The sequence below is a fragment of the Rhineura floridana genome, chromosome 8 (assembly GCF_030035675.1).
Source record: "Rhineura floridana isolate rRhiFlo1 chromosome 8, rRhiFlo1.hap2, whole genome shotgun sequence".
In the NCBI taxonomy this organism is placed as follows: domain Eukaryota; kingdom Metazoa; phylum Chordata; class Lepidosauria; order Squamata; family Rhineuridae; genus Rhineura; species Rhineura floridana.
The window spans coordinates 53,280,601-53,299,211 of NC_084487.1; the positions used below are offsets into that span (position 1 = coordinate 53,280,601).

At 41.6% G+C, this 18,611-nt stretch overlaps 1 protein-coding gene across 1 annotated transcript in view; it reads left to right on the forward strand.

Moving 5' to 3' along the window:
- ANKS1B (ankyrin repeat and sterile alpha motif domain containing 1B) overlaps positions 1 to 18,611 on the forward strand; it is a 573,173-nt gene that overhangs the window by 545,054 nt on the left and 9,508 nt on the right. Inside the window, exon 17 of the mRNA XM_061582729.1 lies at positions 14,757 to 14,894. Coding sequence (XP_061438713.1) covers positions 14,757 to 14,894 — 138 coding nt within the window. The remainder of the gene's footprint in view (positions 1 to 14,756; positions 14,895 to 18,611) is intronic.

Here is an 18,611-nt window from a genome sequence, read left to right on the forward strand (position 1 = left end):
CTCCATCATCTCCAGGTAGGACTAGGGACAATTCTGTTTGATAACCTGGAGAGCCACTGCCAGTACGTGTCAACAGTTCTGCACTAAATGGACTAGCCGTCTAAGGCAGCTTCCTATGTCCCTTGTCCCTGAAGAATCTAGTGTCTTCTTTTATACCTTACTCCTTTACCACTTTATGTTCTAGGGCAGAGGCAGCCAACAGGGTGTATGCCAGATGTTATGGATGACAACTCCCATCAGTCCCAGCAAGCAGTGACCAGTGTTCTGGAACAATGGGAGCTGTTGTCTACATCTGATCAAACTATGTTGGTTGCCCCTGTTCTGGAGCTTTCATCAATAGCACCAGGTTCCAGTGTTTCTGGGGCCTGAGAGTCCTTAATTACGATGGTGCTTCTTTCTCTCATGTTGGCTCCACCTGCCTATGCATTGGAAGTGCCAGCAAGTACTCTGGGACTTGTAGTTCTTAGAGAATATGCCACATAGGGAGGCATACATTCCTCTGTCATTCAAACATTGCCTGGGCCAACAGCTCACTATACACTAACACTGCTGATTTATCTGTTGAATTCTTCTGTAGATACAGCAGAGAAACCTACCCTTAGAATATGTAATTTGCCACCACACCAAAGAAGACTCGTGACACCGCAATAGAATAGTGTTATATTTATTAAAATATAACAAATATTAAACTTCAGCCAATTACGTCCAAATATCCAAATTGAACTTACTTCGGGCAGGTGAGGTTAAACCTGATTGAAAGGAAGTATTCCCTCCAGTCCCCTGATCATGTGAGTCTCAACGGACTGTGACTCCCCAGCCAAGGATGTGGGAAAACTTGTCCCTCCTTGCTAGCAGAGCCAAGCATGTGTTTCCAATCTCTGCAGCCTGGCCCCGCTGTACGATCGTTCACCATTTTGTGCAAGCTGATCCCACAAGGACACACCCAGATCCCCACCAGTCATTCAGCACTGGTAGTTCCCTAGGGAGTGCCCTTTAACAACATGCCTCCTTTTCCTACTTTGTCCCCACCTTCCTCACCTGCCCGAATTCCATGCCACAAGAGGGGATCAGCTGATGCTTTGTCCCCTCTACCCAAAGAAAACAAAGCACTCAAAACCCCACCTAAGATCTTCCTAAAACAAATCGCACCACCTCTCCAAGAGATTGTACCCATCATCTCAGAAGAGGTGCGGGCTGTGGAACTGGATCCTGTTATGGGAATAAATGCCCCCCCGAGAATCAAAACCAACTATCCCACCTTTTATTGACCCTCCACCAGACCTGTTGATTCTATTGAGATGAAGAGCACCCCCTTGTGCTTGAAAATATGTGATTAAACAATAATGGGTCTGAATAGGAACTCCTAATCCTCGTGAAATCGTGAGTGACCCTGAGCAGGAAATCCGTTTCCGTACCCTGCACAAAGTCACCCATGCCCAAGTGCACCACTAACACATGAGGCTGGTAAGCTGAAGACATGATCCAACAGACCAATGGCAACAGCTTCCCCTACAGCATGGCCCTCCTAGTCCCCCAGCAGACTGGCGCCGGGGCAGAAAGCAACAATTGCTTCCCTGCCACTGAAGAAGCAGCCCTCCTGTGGGCCCAGAATCTGATGGAATGACCCCACAGGACCATCCTCGCAGGAACTGGGAGGATCTGGAGACCTGGGGAGAACAAGAAACAACCAACATTAGAAGCACAACCATACATAGGTTTTAAAGGTGACAGATTACCATCTGCCATTTGGCCAGATGTTTTCCACACACATATCCACTAGGGCTGTGGCCGTAGCCGCCCAACCGGGAAGGAATGCTCCTTACACTCCAGAATCTCGCCCACTGGCCAACAAGGCCCTCTGAACAACAGACAATGCAGGGCGGATCTGTCAAGGTATGAACAGATAACGCTGGCACACTGGCCATGTCACAATTCGGCCATGACCCTTCTGTTTAGTCGTGGAGATATGCAAAGATAGCATGACAGAATCTTCGCCCAACACACAATGGCGGGAGCACTGGGCTAAGCCTCACAGGTCTTGAGAGAGACTAAAACTTTGCCTGGGGGAAAGGCACCATAAAATGCCATCAAGGCAGCTGCAGCAATAAGGTATGTCTCGTAAAGAGAGGAGCATGAAGAACAAAATGAGGGCAGGATCTGTAGGACATTAGAAGTGAATGGCCTCCTACCGTCAGGGGACCTGGGAGTGGAACGTGACCAACCCACAAGGACCTTCCTGACCCTAAGTTTTACAGTATGATCCTGGAGACATTCAGCCTTGGAGATAAAGGCCAGAATGGAAAGATGGCCATAAATAAAGGTCACTGAAATGCCCTGCCCCCTTTTAATCCATAAACTGCAGCAGATGAAGACTGGTATCGGCCACACAGGAGGCAGAGTGTGCCAATTGCCCAAGCACAGTGCTTGTCCTGACGTGTCCTTCCTGGAAGACGCTGAGATTTCCCTAGGGCAAAGGCTCCCTAAAGAAGCCATTGAAGAAGCCCTAAAGAAGCCCTAAAGAAGCCCTAAAGAAGCTCCCTAAAGAAGCCTGGCATGACTTTAACTCATAAGGAGGAATGCAAAGTGCTAAGCGCAGGCGGGAGCAACATGAGTACATCAGGCATGAGTGGCTACATACGATCAGGTGGCCTAGGAGTAGAACATTTTAACTCATACTCTCCTGAATCTTGCCCACAGACCAGTAGGGCCCCCCTTGAACTGTAATTGGGTCAGGGCGGATCCGTCGAGATGTATGAAGAGGTAACGCTGGCTCATATGGCCTGAATACAGTCTGAATGCATGCCAACGAGGGCAGCGGCTGCTGCCGCTCCAATTTGAAAAGAATGTAGCTCATACTCTCCTGAATCTTGCCGCAGGCCTGTAAAGCCCCCCGCTGAACAACAGGCCAGCATTGCAATTGTGTCAGGGCGGATCCGATGAGATGTATGAACAGGTAATGCTGGCCTGTATGGCCTCAATGCTGTCAGAACGCATGCCCACGAGGGCGGCAGCCACTGCCGCTCCAGTTTGAAAGGAATCTCATACTCTCCTGAATCTCGCAACAGGCCTGTAAGGGCCCCCCGAACATCAGATCAGCATTGCAATTGGGTCAGGGCGGATCCGTCGAGATATATGAATAGGTAACACTGGCTTGTATGACCTGAATGCTTCCAGAACGCATGCCCAAGAGGGCAGCGGCCGCAGCCACTCTTATATGAAAGAATTGTAACCCCTAAACTCAGGGATCTCCCCCATAGGCCCTTATGGCCCTGCAAACAACATACCAATAATTAAAATTGAGTCAATGCGTAGCCATTGATGCATATGTAAAGATAGTGCTGGCCTGCCAGCCTGCCAGAAAGCTCCCTTAGAGTCAAACCAGACACAGAGTGGGCAATGGGCAGCCCCTCAGCTTCACCACCCAGCCACTACCCCCCTGGTCTGTCTTAAGCATATGCACTGAAAACATCATAGAAATGTAAGCGCAGGGCTCAACATGACATAACTTGCCTGGAAAGCTAAGACTTTACCAGGACAAAAGGCTCCCTAAAAAGCCATTAAGGCCACTACCTGGAATAACTTTCCCTGCTAATCGAAGGCAAGAGCATCATGAGTACGTCAGGGGTGAATGGCCACATAGGACCAGGCGGCCTTAGGGTGGAATGCGACCAACCCCCTTTGATTTTCATAAAGTGGGTTCCTGAATGCACTTGGCCTGGAAATTAAAGGCCAGAGCAGAAAGGCGGCCAGATATATTTCTTACAGTAACACCCTGCCCTCCTTAGGAGAGCATGAACTGCAAAGGTGTACAACTGATATCAGCAGCACCCGAGGTAGGGCATGCGAAGATGGCACAGCTGCATCATTCTGCAAACCCAGAACATGCCGAGCTATGATCAGAATATGAAAACGTACATTGCAGAACAAACGCACGCACAAGGTGCATCGCTCAAGTAGAGTTGGGGGGGGTCTGGGGATTTACCAAAGAACCATAGCCAGGTGCTGGACTGAAAATGTACCGTGTGGTTCCGACGGGCAGAAGGCCACATATGTACTGCGAGCACTATTGGAAAATAGTCCAAGAAAATAAAATCTAGAGTGAGCCCCATGCCCCTCAAGGCAGTCAGCCATTGCTCAGCACACCAAAGGTCCTGAAATTGACACCAAAATTCCAACCACCAACTGCATCAAAGCTTACCTGCAGTTCAGCCTCCAGGAGCAAGTCCTCTTCTCCCAAAGAAAGAACAGCTGTTGAAGTACTTAAAAAAGGTAAGCCACAGGGGAAATCCTCACACCTCCTATCTGAGACTCTACTGAAATGAAAAACATGACCACACCACTTCCATGTCCTCACAAAGGCACCGAAAGAATGCTCCGTCAGGAGAAATGACCTTGGAGGTAAATACTAAGTGACCAAGCAACTCCTGAAATAAAAGGAGTGTAAGCATAGGACCAATGTGATGCACTGGATCCGCCTTTGAGCATGGCAATACAAAGTCCTCTAAATGTGTATTTGAAGTATCATCAAAAAAAGCATGTTACTGTCTGAGAGAGTGCTTGTGCGCAGTGGTTTAAGCCAGCCACCAGTTGCCAGGACCGCACTGGCCCTAAAAGAGTTAGTATTGGACATGACGAATGGGCCAATGTTCAATTACTCACACATCTGGCCAGCAGCACTTGTACAATCCCAGAGAAGTGCTCAGGATCTAGACGTCAGCCTGGTCATGATGCAAATGCCCAGACAACCTATGCAGGCTTCCCACCAAAGGTTCTCCTTCAGACGATATAAACAATTACTGCCCGCCAGATACACAAATGAATATGAATCTGACAGGCAGGCAGCGCCCAGTGTGTCCGAAACTGCCGTTAAATAATTTAAGAGGGTACCTATATATTATGGAGCATGCAGTATACAATTGATATTTCTTAGAAATAAATTTAAATCAGTTTAAACAAGCCCTGCAAAAGTTTTATATTATAGATTTACCAAACACTAGATCAGCACTTGAAGCAAGGACCAGAAATCTCTCTCTTTTTAAATTGAGCATATTGGGAGGAGTGGGCTTTTAAACCCACTCCTGCCTCATTGGTCAGGAAACCCCAGCTGACCATCTTTGGAAACCACGAAAAGGTTCCCGAGCCTTCTAGAAGTCAGGTGGTGGCAAACACGCCCCCGCTTAAGGCGGGAACACCATTCTCCTAAAAGACTACACTGAGTAACATCTTCTATAGCTCCTGCAACGAAAATTTGCATGCCCCAAACATTGGCTACCTCGGATGACAGAAGAGTGGCAGAAAGCTTCACTTCACAATGTTGAACTACTCTACAGCTCAGTCATAAGCAGGGAATGAATGTATCTACTTATGATGTCAGAATCCCCACAATTTTGGGTTATCATGTTTTGTTGTGTCAACAATAGGTTTGCTCAATCCTAAGATTTTATTTATCAGTAAGAGCTGGACGATACATGCATTTATCTATGGCAGTCTAGCTCTGTGAGCAGTGTAATGTCAGAGGAATGGACTCAAGGTAGCCTGCAGATTCTGTGAACAGGGGATGCTCAGTAAGTAACTTAAACTCCCTATTCCTATAAAATTGATCTACAGCTCCTATAGGTTCCCTCCTCCTCCAGTGTTACACTGCTCATGCAAACAGAACAAATAAGCTAATCCCTTTTTATTTTTTAAAAGTCTGTTTGATAAATTCTAGTACTGTTAAGAAAAGATATGCACAGCTTAGATCCATTAGCAGCAAAATCCTATACAAGTCTACTCAAAAGTGTCATTGATTTCAGTTGAGCTTACTTAGAGGTGTGCATAGAATTGTGGCCTAAAAGTTAGCACTTCAGTTACCAATTGCAGTGAGATTCAATTCACTAATAGATCAGCTGAATCAACCCTGGCGATCAATGGGGTGACAGATGTCGCAGCCAGATCGCCCTCACATCCATTTGCGAATCTCTGTTTAAGTCTAATACATTTCAATCACTACGTCAGTCAATCTTGGATGATTCTTATGATTCTATGCTAGCCTTTCAATCCATCCTTTCAAATCTTAGACCTTACTTAACTCAATACAATAAGGGCCCTTTTAGTATTATTAACACACATTCTTGGTTTGACCAGGACTGTAGAGTAGCGAAAAGACATCTTAAATCTTCTTTTTCGCTTTTTCTCAATTTTAAGTCACAGCAAACCTACTTGGCCTATAAAATAGCAAAGGCTTCTTATAGATGCCTTTTAAAGGGGAAAAAAGCTGAGTTTGCTGAACGTTCTTGGCTGTGTTTATTTAAAGCAACATTTGGAAACCAGGAATGTAGGTTTTGGCAATTAGTTAAATCTGGGTCCTCTTCTATCAATTATTCCCAGGTTGTGCAGATCCCGCTAGCTGACTGGCACACCCATTTTAAAAAATTATACTTTTCATCCATATCCTCAGAAATTATTCCTAACAATTTGAATAATCTGATTCTGCCATCTTGGCCCCCAGTAAGTGACAGAAATCAAAATCTTGATTAATTCGCTGAAAATTGGAAAAGCTCCTGGTGAAGACTTCCTCCCGCCAGAAATTTTTAAACATTTCTCCGATTGGTGGGCTCCTCTCCTAGTGTGTTTATTTACTAAAATCAATGTTTCAGGGGATATTCCTGAAGGTTGGAGAAATAATATTATCATCCCTACATATAAGAAAGGTGATCCATCTGCCCCCTCAAACTATCGTATTGAATGTAGTTTCTAAAATATACAGTAAATTTCTCCTTAACAAACTAAATGACTGGGTCGATTTTCATCAAATAATTCATCCCGAACAAATTGGATTCCGAAAAGGGTCTTCACCCACGGACCATTGCCTGACTCTCTACTTTTTAGTGAGACAGAGTATAGCCGGTCCTACAAAACATTTGTACACAGCTTTTGTAGATCTAGCCGCTGCATTTGATTCGGTTGATCGGCCCCTTTTATGGTCTAAGTTGCATGATATGAACATTGATCCGTGCTTGCTTCACCTTATTACAGCTCTTCACACCAACACTATTGCCTATGTAAGAGACGGCCGTACAGGAGCTCTATCAGAACCAATTAAGGTGGAGAAGGGAGTCAAACAAGGCTGTCTATTAGTCCCCCTTCTCTTCAATTTGTTTTTGAATAATGTTAGGTGGGGCCTTTCTGGCCCGCAATTTTATTCACCATCAATTGGCTGTAGAAAAGTATCAGTTTTACTCTATGCTGATGATATGGTCCTTCTTTCCCTAGTCCCTCTCGGTCTTCGGAGGCTATTAAGCAGTTTACAATCCTATTGCTCTAAAGAAAGTTTAAAAATTAACTACGACAAAACTAACATATTAGTTTTCGGCAAGAGATATAAAGGACATCGCAGGCAGATGGCAGGTAAACAGTTAGCCCAGATTCGTGCATATAAATATCTGGGAATATATTTCTCGGACATTTTGTCATGGAAGACTCATTTACAATATATTAAATCCACAGCTGCTAAAACAATCGGAGCCATTTTAAAATTTTATCGCACCTCCGGAGGTAATCAGATTTTACCAGCCCTAAAAATTTTTAAAGCCAAAGTGGTTCCCCTGATTCTGTTTGGGGCTTCGGTATGGGGTTGGGAAAATAATATCATAAAATTATTAGAACCCATACAAAATGACTTTCTCAGGCGTATATTGTTTTTGCCAAAAGGATCAGCAGCAGCTATGTTACGATCAGAGACCGGTCTTCCACCGCTGTCTGCTCGAATACATATTGTTCTTATGAAGTTTCTGAAATCTTTAGAAGTTCCTCAGGATAGTAAATTACTAAAATTATGCACAGACCATCCCCTGGCCACTAAAATGTGGAAGAGCAATTTAGCAGATTTGATTCATAACTATCACATTTCATTTGAGGAATTCAATTCGCTCTCTAATAATAAACGACTCCGAGAAGCAATTGTTCTCCATTCCCTAAAAGTTGATAGATTATCTCTTATTAATTCAAAGGTAGCCCCTTGGTTCTGGAGGTTTAAGTTAGACTCCCAATGTTCACTTTATCTTATATTCCCTCTTCCATTGGCCTTGCGACACCCTTTTACAGCGTTACTTTTTTTACTTTGCCAAATGCTGACAGAGAGGGCAGGTTTTCTGAAGTTCCCAAAGACCAAAGGCTATGTCTCTGTGGATCCCTTGTGTCGGAAGATCTTTCTCATATACTGTTCTTTTGCCCACTCTATAATAACCCACGATATAGATTCCTCAGGAATTGGATTGATAACAATCGGATGAATACAACTGAGGATAAAATAAAATTTTTAATGTCTGACTTTAACCCTGAGGTAACATATAATGTTTCGCTGTTTACCATAGCTGCTCGCAACTTAAGGGCCAATTTAAAAAAACTACAAATGCTCAATGCTTTACCTTTAGATAGTAACTGAGTCAATTTATACTTATTCTTAATTTTATTCCCGGTGCTCTTATTATTGTCTTGAGTGTATGGTTTTAAAATTTTGTAATTTGATCGCTTATGTTTTGTTTTGTAATGCTATAGGCCTTCGGCCTCGCAATTCAATAAACTTGAAACTTGAATTCACTAATAGGCAAAAAAACCTTGCAGTTTAAGAACATACCTATAGCCGACAGATATTTCTATCAAACTTTAAAGAGCAGGGAAATTGGGTAGCTATAGTGAATGCATCAGGGGACCAGGGGACCTGACCACCTCTCTGCCCTACAAATTTGTCAAAATGCAAACACCATTTGGGTTGGTCTTTCACAGTCCAATCCACTTCCTGTGTAGCTTAGAAGAATTTGGTAACGTGCCTCTGAGCATATGATGAGTGGTGGCAACACCTGCCATCTCAAAAAATGGAGAATTACATTTTTGTATGTTTGTTGGTGTTCTTACTTTGCATCTTTCCTGTGTTACTACTGTTTCTACAGATAATCTAACCTAGAAAATTATATTTCTCTCATTGTTCATCCTAGAAATCTGTGTCAAATTTATTTTTATTAATTTCAAAGTTTTTTGATTGGTCATTGTCATATGATGGTGAAGACAACCTTTTGTGTTTCAAACTGGAAGTTATGTTTTATTTCTGTTTTGGGTGCATTAACAGCTGAATCTGAAATTGCAGTTTGATGTAAAATTAGACTGATTATAATATGTTGCTACTTAAGCAATGAACCTAGCTGTTGGAAAAAACAAACCTGGCCCGCCCAAGATGCATGTTTTCAGCCTGCTATGCTTAAACCACTCCACTTAAGGAAAGGCGGGCATGGTCAATTAAAAACCTAGAGCACACCTAGAATTTTGCTAGAATATATTTCATCTCCCACTGCTTTATCTGAGACACTCCTGATGTCCACTGGAGACTATTCTGCAGAATAGTCAGTCCCATTATTCCACAATGTTTTTGGAGTTTTTTTGTGTTGCAAAGGTTTGATCATTTGCAGGCTTTTTGAGTTCAATGGGATTTATTCCTGTGCAATCTGTGAAACTGACCTGGGGAAGGGGCAGCGAAGAGAAAAGAGGGAGGGAGGAGAGCAGGAAAAGGAGGAGGGAGGGAGGGAGGGAGGGAGGGAGATTGGGTGGGTGGGCACTGGGCAGAAGAGAAGCTTCTTTCCTTTCCAAAAGGAAAACATTGTGAACATTATCATTGTTTTTCAGCATTTCCCCCACCTTTTTATTCTACAGCAGGCATATAGTCTCCAACCCAAATGTAAACCAAAGCTGTCACTGGCCACATCCACACCAGGCTACTATTACACTTTAGACAGCCATGGCTACTTCCAAAGAATCCTGGGAAGCAGGGCTGGCTCCAGGCATGATTGGGCCCTTGGGCACCAGCCTGCCCCAGGCGTGCTGCTCCTGCCTGTTCCACTTACCTCTCTCCTGTCTTTCCTGCTGCACATCTTGGTTGATGGCATGCATGCGCGGTATGTTATATGTACACACATGCCTGCCATCAACCAAGATGGTGGTAGGGGCATCAGATCCTTAAAGAAGCCTCTGCCACCATCTTGGTTGATAGCGGCCTTGCACACACAGCAGCAAAGAGGTGGGTGGAGCAAGTGAACAGGTGGGGGCCGGGAAGCTCCATCTCTGCAATCTGCGGCAGGCACCCTGCAATGGATTGCAGAAGGGGAGTGTTACTCTCCCACCCTAACAAGGGGCCCATGGCCAGGGCCCGACCTGCCGCCCTTTGGTGCCAGCCATGCTGGAAAGTGTAGTTAGTGAAGGGTGCTGAGAGTTGCTAGGAGACACCCTGTTTTCCTCACAGAGCTTCAATCAGAGCAGCTGTCTGTTAAGCTACTCTGGCCACTAGAGCTCTGTCAGGGGAATAGGAGTCTCCTCTTAGCACCCTTCACAAGCTACACTTCCCTGGATTCTTTGGGGGAACTATGACTGTCTAAAGTGAACTAAAGGTCTGGCGTGGGTGTGCCCCCTGATTAGCCAAGCCAAGCCAAGCAGCTGTGAGTCTGGCTTTTAGAACACTGGTTCTTACTGAGCACTCCCAAACTTATAATTGACTTTAATGTTAAATTTCTTAAATTAATTAAAAATAGCTTGGCATTTTTTAAACTGCAGAAGATGATGGTCAGAGTATGGGGCAAGGTCAGTAATAGGGTTACAGGTATTCTGTGAACATGGCTGATTTTTAATTAATTTCAACAAATTATGAGAACACTGAGAGAAAAAATTCCAACAGGGGTCTTCCCCCCCTTTTTACACTTTGAACTCTCAGATTCTCTCTATCTGTTTTGTGTATCGCCATGAAAATTTAGAGGGTTGTTAAGCAAGCATTTCTGAGTTCAGTACTATACATTTCGTAAGGTTTTGTTTTGAAATGACCTTGTAGGAGGCATCAGAATGGCATGGGGGTATTTTCAATTTAACATTGTGGAATGCGAAAAATCCATGCTGGCTAAAGTATACAGCCACACTCATGGCTGTATAATACTGGCGCTCGGTGGGTTTTATCCATTGAATAACTCACTCAGTTATGTTGGCAAGTCACTTAATACTTTTCCAGAAGGGAGAAGCCAATCTGGTTGATTTCTGTAACATCTGAAAGTAGCCTTGTGGGAATGTACCTCTTTTCCCCACCTCCAATAGCTGTGTGAGTACCATAGTTCTAGTTTCAAGGTTTATAATCTTTGCTTCCTATGAGGTTTGCTGATTTCAGACACAGTCATAAATACTGTAAAGCCACTTAAACATGCCATATTCCCTGAAGAGATTTCAAATTCTAGCAGACTTTTCAGTAAACTAGAGCTGAATTTGAAATGTACATTTAAAACCATGAAGCCCATGTAGCTTCTGTATTTAACACAAGATTTTCTTCCATTCTAATTTCTTCTGAGAACTAACCTTGTTTTTTCCTTAACAACAGTACTAACACCATCAACCGCCTGCAGCAATATTTTCACTCATATTCATAGGAAATGGAACCCCTGCTTTTTAGTATCATTGCAATCTATATTATTCAATCTAACCACTCTGAAATTAAGAACAATAAAATAAAATTAAGTCATATTTTGTTTTATCCAAAGTAGATGAAAATTAAATGAGTATTAAACATCACTGAGTCTAAAGTTCTTTACAAATTAGTGCTCATTAAGGTATAATATTACTTCTATTGTTGTTCTCTGTGTGCAATGGTTTATGTAGAAACAGTTTAAAAATGCTCCAACAATTTGAGGTAAGAGGATTTAATCATTTTGATTTTCTTCTAAAACAGAAATCCATACATTCAAATTCTGAGTTTTCAATATATATCATTAAAAGATATCACTAAATTAATATTAATTTAATATTAATGAGCTCTCTTAAGTATTCATAGTTGTCTGAAGATACTTGCTGAGTAAACTTGAAATTTAGATTCATGATGGCACATGGAGAGGCAGAGTAACAGTCATCCAAATTCAGAAGATAAACTTTGACCACATAGTTAGGAACTATAACAAAGACAAAAATGTATACACCCAATCCCATAGCACCAGTGCACAGGAAGACTTTTGAATTGTGGTACTATTGTTTTTCTGAGTTGCTTGGCTTAAACTAAACAAATGTATGCTGGTGAGTTTTATCTGACATAACATTCAGAAAAGTTGAACGCAATGGAAGTATAAATAGTCTTTTGTTATACAAATGCTTTTGTTGTTGTTATGTGCCTTCAAGTTGATTATGATTTATGGCGACCCTACGAATCAGCGACTTCCAATAGCATCTGTCATGAACCACCCTGTTCAGATCTTGTAAGTTCAGGTCTGTGACTTCCTTCATGGAATCAATCCATCTCTTGTTTGGCCTTCCTCTTTATCTACTCCCATCTGTTTTCCACAGCATTATTGTCTTTTCTAGTGTTCAAAGTATGGTAACCTCAGTTTCATCATTTTAGCTTCTAGTGATAGTTCTGGTTTAATGTGTTCTAACACCCAATTATTTGTCTTTTTCATAGTCCATGGTATGCACAAAGCTCTCCTCCCAACACCACATTTCAAATGAGTTGATTTTTCTCTTATCAATTTTTTTCACTGTGCAGCTTTCACATCCATACAGAGATTAGGAAAACTATGGCTTGAATGATCCTGACTTTAGTGTTCAGTGATACATCTTTGCATTTGAGGACCTTTTCTAGTTCTCCCATAGCTATCCTCCCCAGTCCTAGCTGTCTTCTGATTTCTTGACTATTGTCTTCGTTTTGGTTAATGACTGTGCCAAGGTATTGATAATCCTTGGGAAGTTCAATGTCCTTGTTGTCAACTTTGACATTACATATATTTTCTGTTGTAATTATTTTAATCTTCTTGATGTTCAGCTGTAGTCCTGCTTTTGTGCTTGCCTCTTTAACTTTCATCAGCATTTGTTTCAAATCATTACTTGTTTCTGCTAGTAGTATGGTATCATCTGCATATCTTAAATTGATATTTCTCCCTCCAATTTTCACACCTTCATCTTGTTCCCATCCCGCTTTCTGTATATGTTCTGCATATAGATTAAACAAATAGAGTGATAAAATACACCCGTCTCACACCCTTTCCGATTGGGAACCAATTGGGTTCTCCATATTCTGTCCTTACAGTAGCCTCTTGTCCAGAGTACAGGTTGCACATCAGGACAATCAGATGCTGTGGCACCCCCATTTCTTTTGAAGCATTCCATATTTTTTCATGATCTACACAATCAAAGGCTTTGCTGTAATCTATAAAGCACAGGGTGATTTCCTTCTGAAATTCCTTGGTCCATTCCATTATCCAATATATGTTTGCAATATGATCTCTGGTGCCTCCTCCCTTTCTAAATCCAGCTTGGACATCTGGCATTTATTGCTCCATATATGGTAAGAGCCTTTGTTGTTACTTGCATGGGATATTAAGGCAATAGTTTGATAATTACTGCATTCCCTGCAATCCCTTTCTTTGGAATTGGGATGTATATTGAACGTTTCCAGTCTGTTGGCCATTGTTTATTTTCCATATTTCTTGACAAATTTTTATCAAAATTTGGACACATTCAGTCTCAGTAACTTGTAGCAACTCTATTGGTATGCCATCTGTTCCTGGTGACTTGTTTCTTCCAAGTATTTTAAGAGCAGCTTTCACCTCACATTCTAAAATTTGATACGAATACCGTGTATCATGGACAGTACCTCTCATTCTGTATGGCTCATTTATTGTCTTCACTTCCATTTCACTGTAAATTGACATGAATCCCCACATTTTTGTTCATTTTAATAGTTCCTATTCTTAACTAGAAAAGCTCAAGAAAGCAAACATATATATCATTCTCTCTTCTAGCAGAGTATTTCTTATGAAGCAGGCAAAACTTGTCTTTTTCCCTATAGAGGTATCATGTTACACAAATTCATGTGTAAATATATTATTTGTTGTTTTAAACTAAATTTATAATCAACTTTTTAATTTTAATTAAAAATTTTACAGTGGCCAACTATAAAAGTTTGTCATAAAAATACCAAAAATACAAAAACAAACACAAAACAAAAATCACACTAGTAAACATGTTCAGTTGGCTCCATACTTGTGCTGAGTGAAGTTCTGCCAGCAGTGGAAGAAGAGGGTGAGGAGACTATTTCAGTAGATTTCTCCTTCTGCAGGATCCACCACAACAGTGTGGGAAGAGAGCACTGGGGGCTTCTGGATAAGGAGGACGACACTGCCCCTACCTCCATCTGGGAGCCTCTGTTGTGTCCTGGTTGCACTGCTGTTGGCAGAAGGCCAAGTCTGGCTCCAACCCATTCTTGTTCTCTATGTGTAAAATAACCACTACACTTTTGATTCTGTTGTCACAGTCACTAGTACAGGTATCCAAAGCCCTACTGGGCACATGACAGCAAGGCAGACTAATGGTCATGCTTTTCTTTTTCTAAAGATTTCCCTCCAATTTTTTCCAATGGGAGGAATATGTAAGCCAGTTCTGTTTCTGGAAGTGCTCATGTGGGTTGTTGGGAGAATGGAAAGGATTTGAATGGATTCTTTGGATCTATGCTTTCCTCCAATCTGACCCTAATACACACCCTTTTTGCCTCTACCAACAAGGCAAAGACTGCACAAGTGTATTATTTGTTTTACTGCTATTAATGAGGCTTACATTGAGAACCTGTCTGACTATAATTGCTATGAAATACTCCCCTCCTCTCCCCCATCCTGGTTCTTCCTGCTCTTACATGGTGGCTGAATGATTGTTTGAGGGTCTGTATCCTGTTAACTATACTAAGAGGTGCCATTTATTTTTCTTACATTTAGAATATTATTGCTGAACATGAGATTCGTAACATTTCCTGTGCTGCACAAGACCCTGAAGACCTCTCTACATTTGCTTACATCACAAAAGACTTGAAGACAAATCACCATTACTGCCATGTGTTCACAGCCTTTGACGTGGTTGGTCTATAAATATATTTTTTACTTTTGCAAAGCCTTTTTTAAAAATCAAAATATTTATAATAGGTGCCACAGAATTTGAATTTGCTGAGACAAATGCAAATTGTTTAGGCTGCAATCCCAGCCCCACTTACCTGGAAGTAAGCCCCATTCAATTCAGGGCTTACCTCTGAATAGACATGAGGATCAGTGTTAAAATTAGCATAACCAGAGAGAGCCAGACCATTACATTATCTGATGCAGTTCAGCTATGATGAACATTGTTCAGGACTGGCTCTGGTACAATTTTTTTTTGTTTGCTTAGCCAAACTTCATGTGGGAATTTTAAAAAAAGTCATATGACTTTTTTAAAAAAAAATTAGCATGGTGCATCATATGATACGGAAGGCTGGCATAGTGTGATGTTAGAATGCAGCCTTTGAATGTTCTACACAGGAGTTTCAAAAGTGTGGTCCACTGACTGTGATCAGTGATCTTCATTCAGGTGGTTTGCAGTGATGACTCTGTGAAGCAGTATATTGACATACGTGTGAAGAACTGTGAGTGCAGAAGCTGCTCCATTGCTTTTAGAACCCTAGGATGGACCAGAAGTGAAGGGGGGGAGGCTTTTCCTTCCTCATAGGACTAAAGTCATGGCTGGTGGCAAGAGGGGGGAAGGTCTCAAGTGGGGAAAAGAGGTTGACAAGGCACTTGAGAGGAGTTGGGAGTTAATACATGGGAATGAAGGAAACAGCGAGAAAGAGGGGAAGAATCTAAGAGAGAGCCATTCATTAATTGGCGATCACTCATGGCCGAGTAAGATTGTCTTCCAAGATAAGGTCTTTAACAGTGGGTCCGTAAGTGACTGTGGAGGCCAATTCTGGATCCCCACAGCCTCTCACAGTGAAGACATAGGTTTCCAGATGGAAGATGGTCATGATGAAGATTTGTTTGACGTGCCTTCCGTTTAGCTTGTTTGTCCCGTTCGCCCTGTATTTGTGCTTCTTCAAAGTCCACAGCACCTTTGATAATAGCCGACCTCCACTTGGGATGTTCATGGACCAAGACTTCCTAGTTCTTGATGTTCATGTTACATTTTTTTAGATTCGCTTTAAGAACATCTTTGAACCTCTTTTGCTGTCCACCGATGTTCCATTTTCCATCCTTAAGTTGGAAGTAAAGTAGCTGCTTTGGAAGACGGTGATCAGGCATTCGAACAACATGGCCAGTCCAGTGAAGTTGATGTTGAAGGATCATTGTTTCAACACTGATATTCTTTGCTTCTTCCAAAACGTTAACATTAGTCCATCTGTCTGCCCAAGTAATTTGCAGAATTTTCCGGAGGCAGCGTTGGTGGAATCTTTCAAGAAGTTGGGAGTGGCGTTTATAAATGGTCCATGTTTCACAGGCATACAGTAAGGTTGGTAGTACAATGGCTTTGTAAATAAGCATTTTGGTCTCCCTGCGAATATCTTAATCCTCGAACATTCTATGCTTCATTCGGGAGAATGTGGCACTGGCAGAGCTCAGATGATGTTGAATTTCAGCATCGATGTCAGCTTTTACAGAGAGATGGCTGCCGAGATAGGGGAAGTGACCAGTGTTCTCCAACGTCACACCATTAAGCTGGATTGATGGTGCTACAGAGGGACTAGTTCACACCTGTTGATGAAGCACTTTGGTTTTTTTAATATTAAGTGAGAGCCCAAGCTTTCCATATGCTTCTGCGAAGACATTTAGAATAGTTTGAAGATCTTTCTCTGAATGTGCGGAGACTACAGTATCATCGGCACACTGAAGTTCTACGACAGAGGTTGACATTACCTTACTTTTTGCTTTCAGCCTACGAGATTAAAAAGCTTTCCATCTGTTCGATATATGATTTCCACACCAGTAGGAAGTTTCCCCTCAATAAAGTGTAAAATCATAGATATGAAGATAGCAAATAAGGTAGGAGCAATGACGCATCCCTGTTTTATGCCTGATCTGACTCTGAATGGATCGCTCTGAAAGCCATTGTTATCCAAAATTGTCGCTGTCATGAAGGATTCGCAAAATATTCACAAATTGATCAGGGCATCCAGTTTTCAGAAGGATGGTCCAAAGAGCAGTTCGATTCACAGTGTCAAAGGCCTTAATCAGATCAATAAACTCCATATATAAAGGTTGATTCTGCTCCCGGCATTTTTCTTGAAGGTGTCGTGCAGTGAAGATCATGTCCACTGTCCCCCTGGAAGGGCAGAAAACATTTTGAGATTTGGGGAGGACATCCTCTGAGATCAGCAGGAAGCAATTTGCAAGGATCCTTGCAAGGATTTTACCTGCAGCAGCAAGAAGAAATACATCTCGATAGTTCCCGCAATCTCTTCTATCATCCTTCTTCAAAAGGGTGATAATTATGGCATCCCTGAAGTCTTCCAGGATCTCCTCCCTCATCCAGATTTTTTCAATGAGCTTATGAAGTTGTTGTGTAAGTTCAGGCCCACCTTCTTTAAAGACTTCAGCAGGAATCCCATCAGGTCCACTAGCTTTGTTGTTCTTCATTTGATTGATGGCTTTACTGACTTCATCCAAATTAGGGGATACTGCAAGCTCATCTGTAGTTTGGTGTGGAATTTGTGAGAAGACCTCACCAGCCACAATAGTTACGATTAAGAAGGTCGTGGTAATGCTCTTTTCAGCACAGCGCAATAGCCTCTTTATCCTTAAGAAGTTTGGTACCATCCATTGAACAGAAGGGATTTGTACCGTAATTGGTTGGTCCATAGATGGCTTTTGTGGCATTAAAAAAGCCCTGTGCATTGTGAGCATCTTCAAAGTGCTGGATTTCTTGAGCTTTCTTTATCCAGCAGGCATTCTTAAGTTCTCTAGTTCTTCTTTGGACCTCAGCCTTTGCACTGGCATAATTTTTTTTTCCTTAGCAGCACAGTTAATGTCTTTCTGCCATATCCGGAAGGCTTTCTTTTTCTTGTTGATGATATGTTCAATCTCACTATCATTCTCATCAAACCAATCCTGATGTTTCTTAGTTTGGTATCCAATTGTTTGTTCACATGCTGTAATAATGGATGTATTCAGATTAATCCAGTGTTCCTCAACATTTTCAGGGGGTTCTGTAGGTATATGTTTCTTGAGAGTTGTTTGAAAGCAACCTTGCTTGATAGGATCTTTTTTTTTTTTAATAATTTTTATTCAAATTTTTCCAAAAACAAACAAAACAAAGTCAAAAAACATAACAATACATCAACAAAAAATGAAAATAAAATAGTTGACTTCCGATTTGTCGCAGATCAGCTATAAGTATATAATATACATCAAACCTGTCCCTTAATGTATACATACAGAGTCCCTTTTCTCCATAGGCTGTCTTAATTAATCGTCAAATCCCAGTATCATCATTTTATTTTGATCTTTCAACAAAAAGTCTAAGAGAGGTTTCCATTCCTTAAGAAATGTATCTGTCGATTTTTCTCTAAGTAAACATGTCAATTTATCCATTTCTACTAAGTCCATTAATTTCAATAACCATTCTTCCATTGTTGGTGTTGATTCCATTTTCCACTTTTGTGCATATAATAATCTTGCTGCCGTAATCATATATAATATTATTCTTCCATATTTCTTTTCTATTTGTTTATCCATAAAACCCAATAAAAAAAATTCTGGTTTTGACTGAATATTTATCTTTAGAATTTTTTGCATCTTCCTACCTATCTGTGCCCAAAATGATTTTGCCTT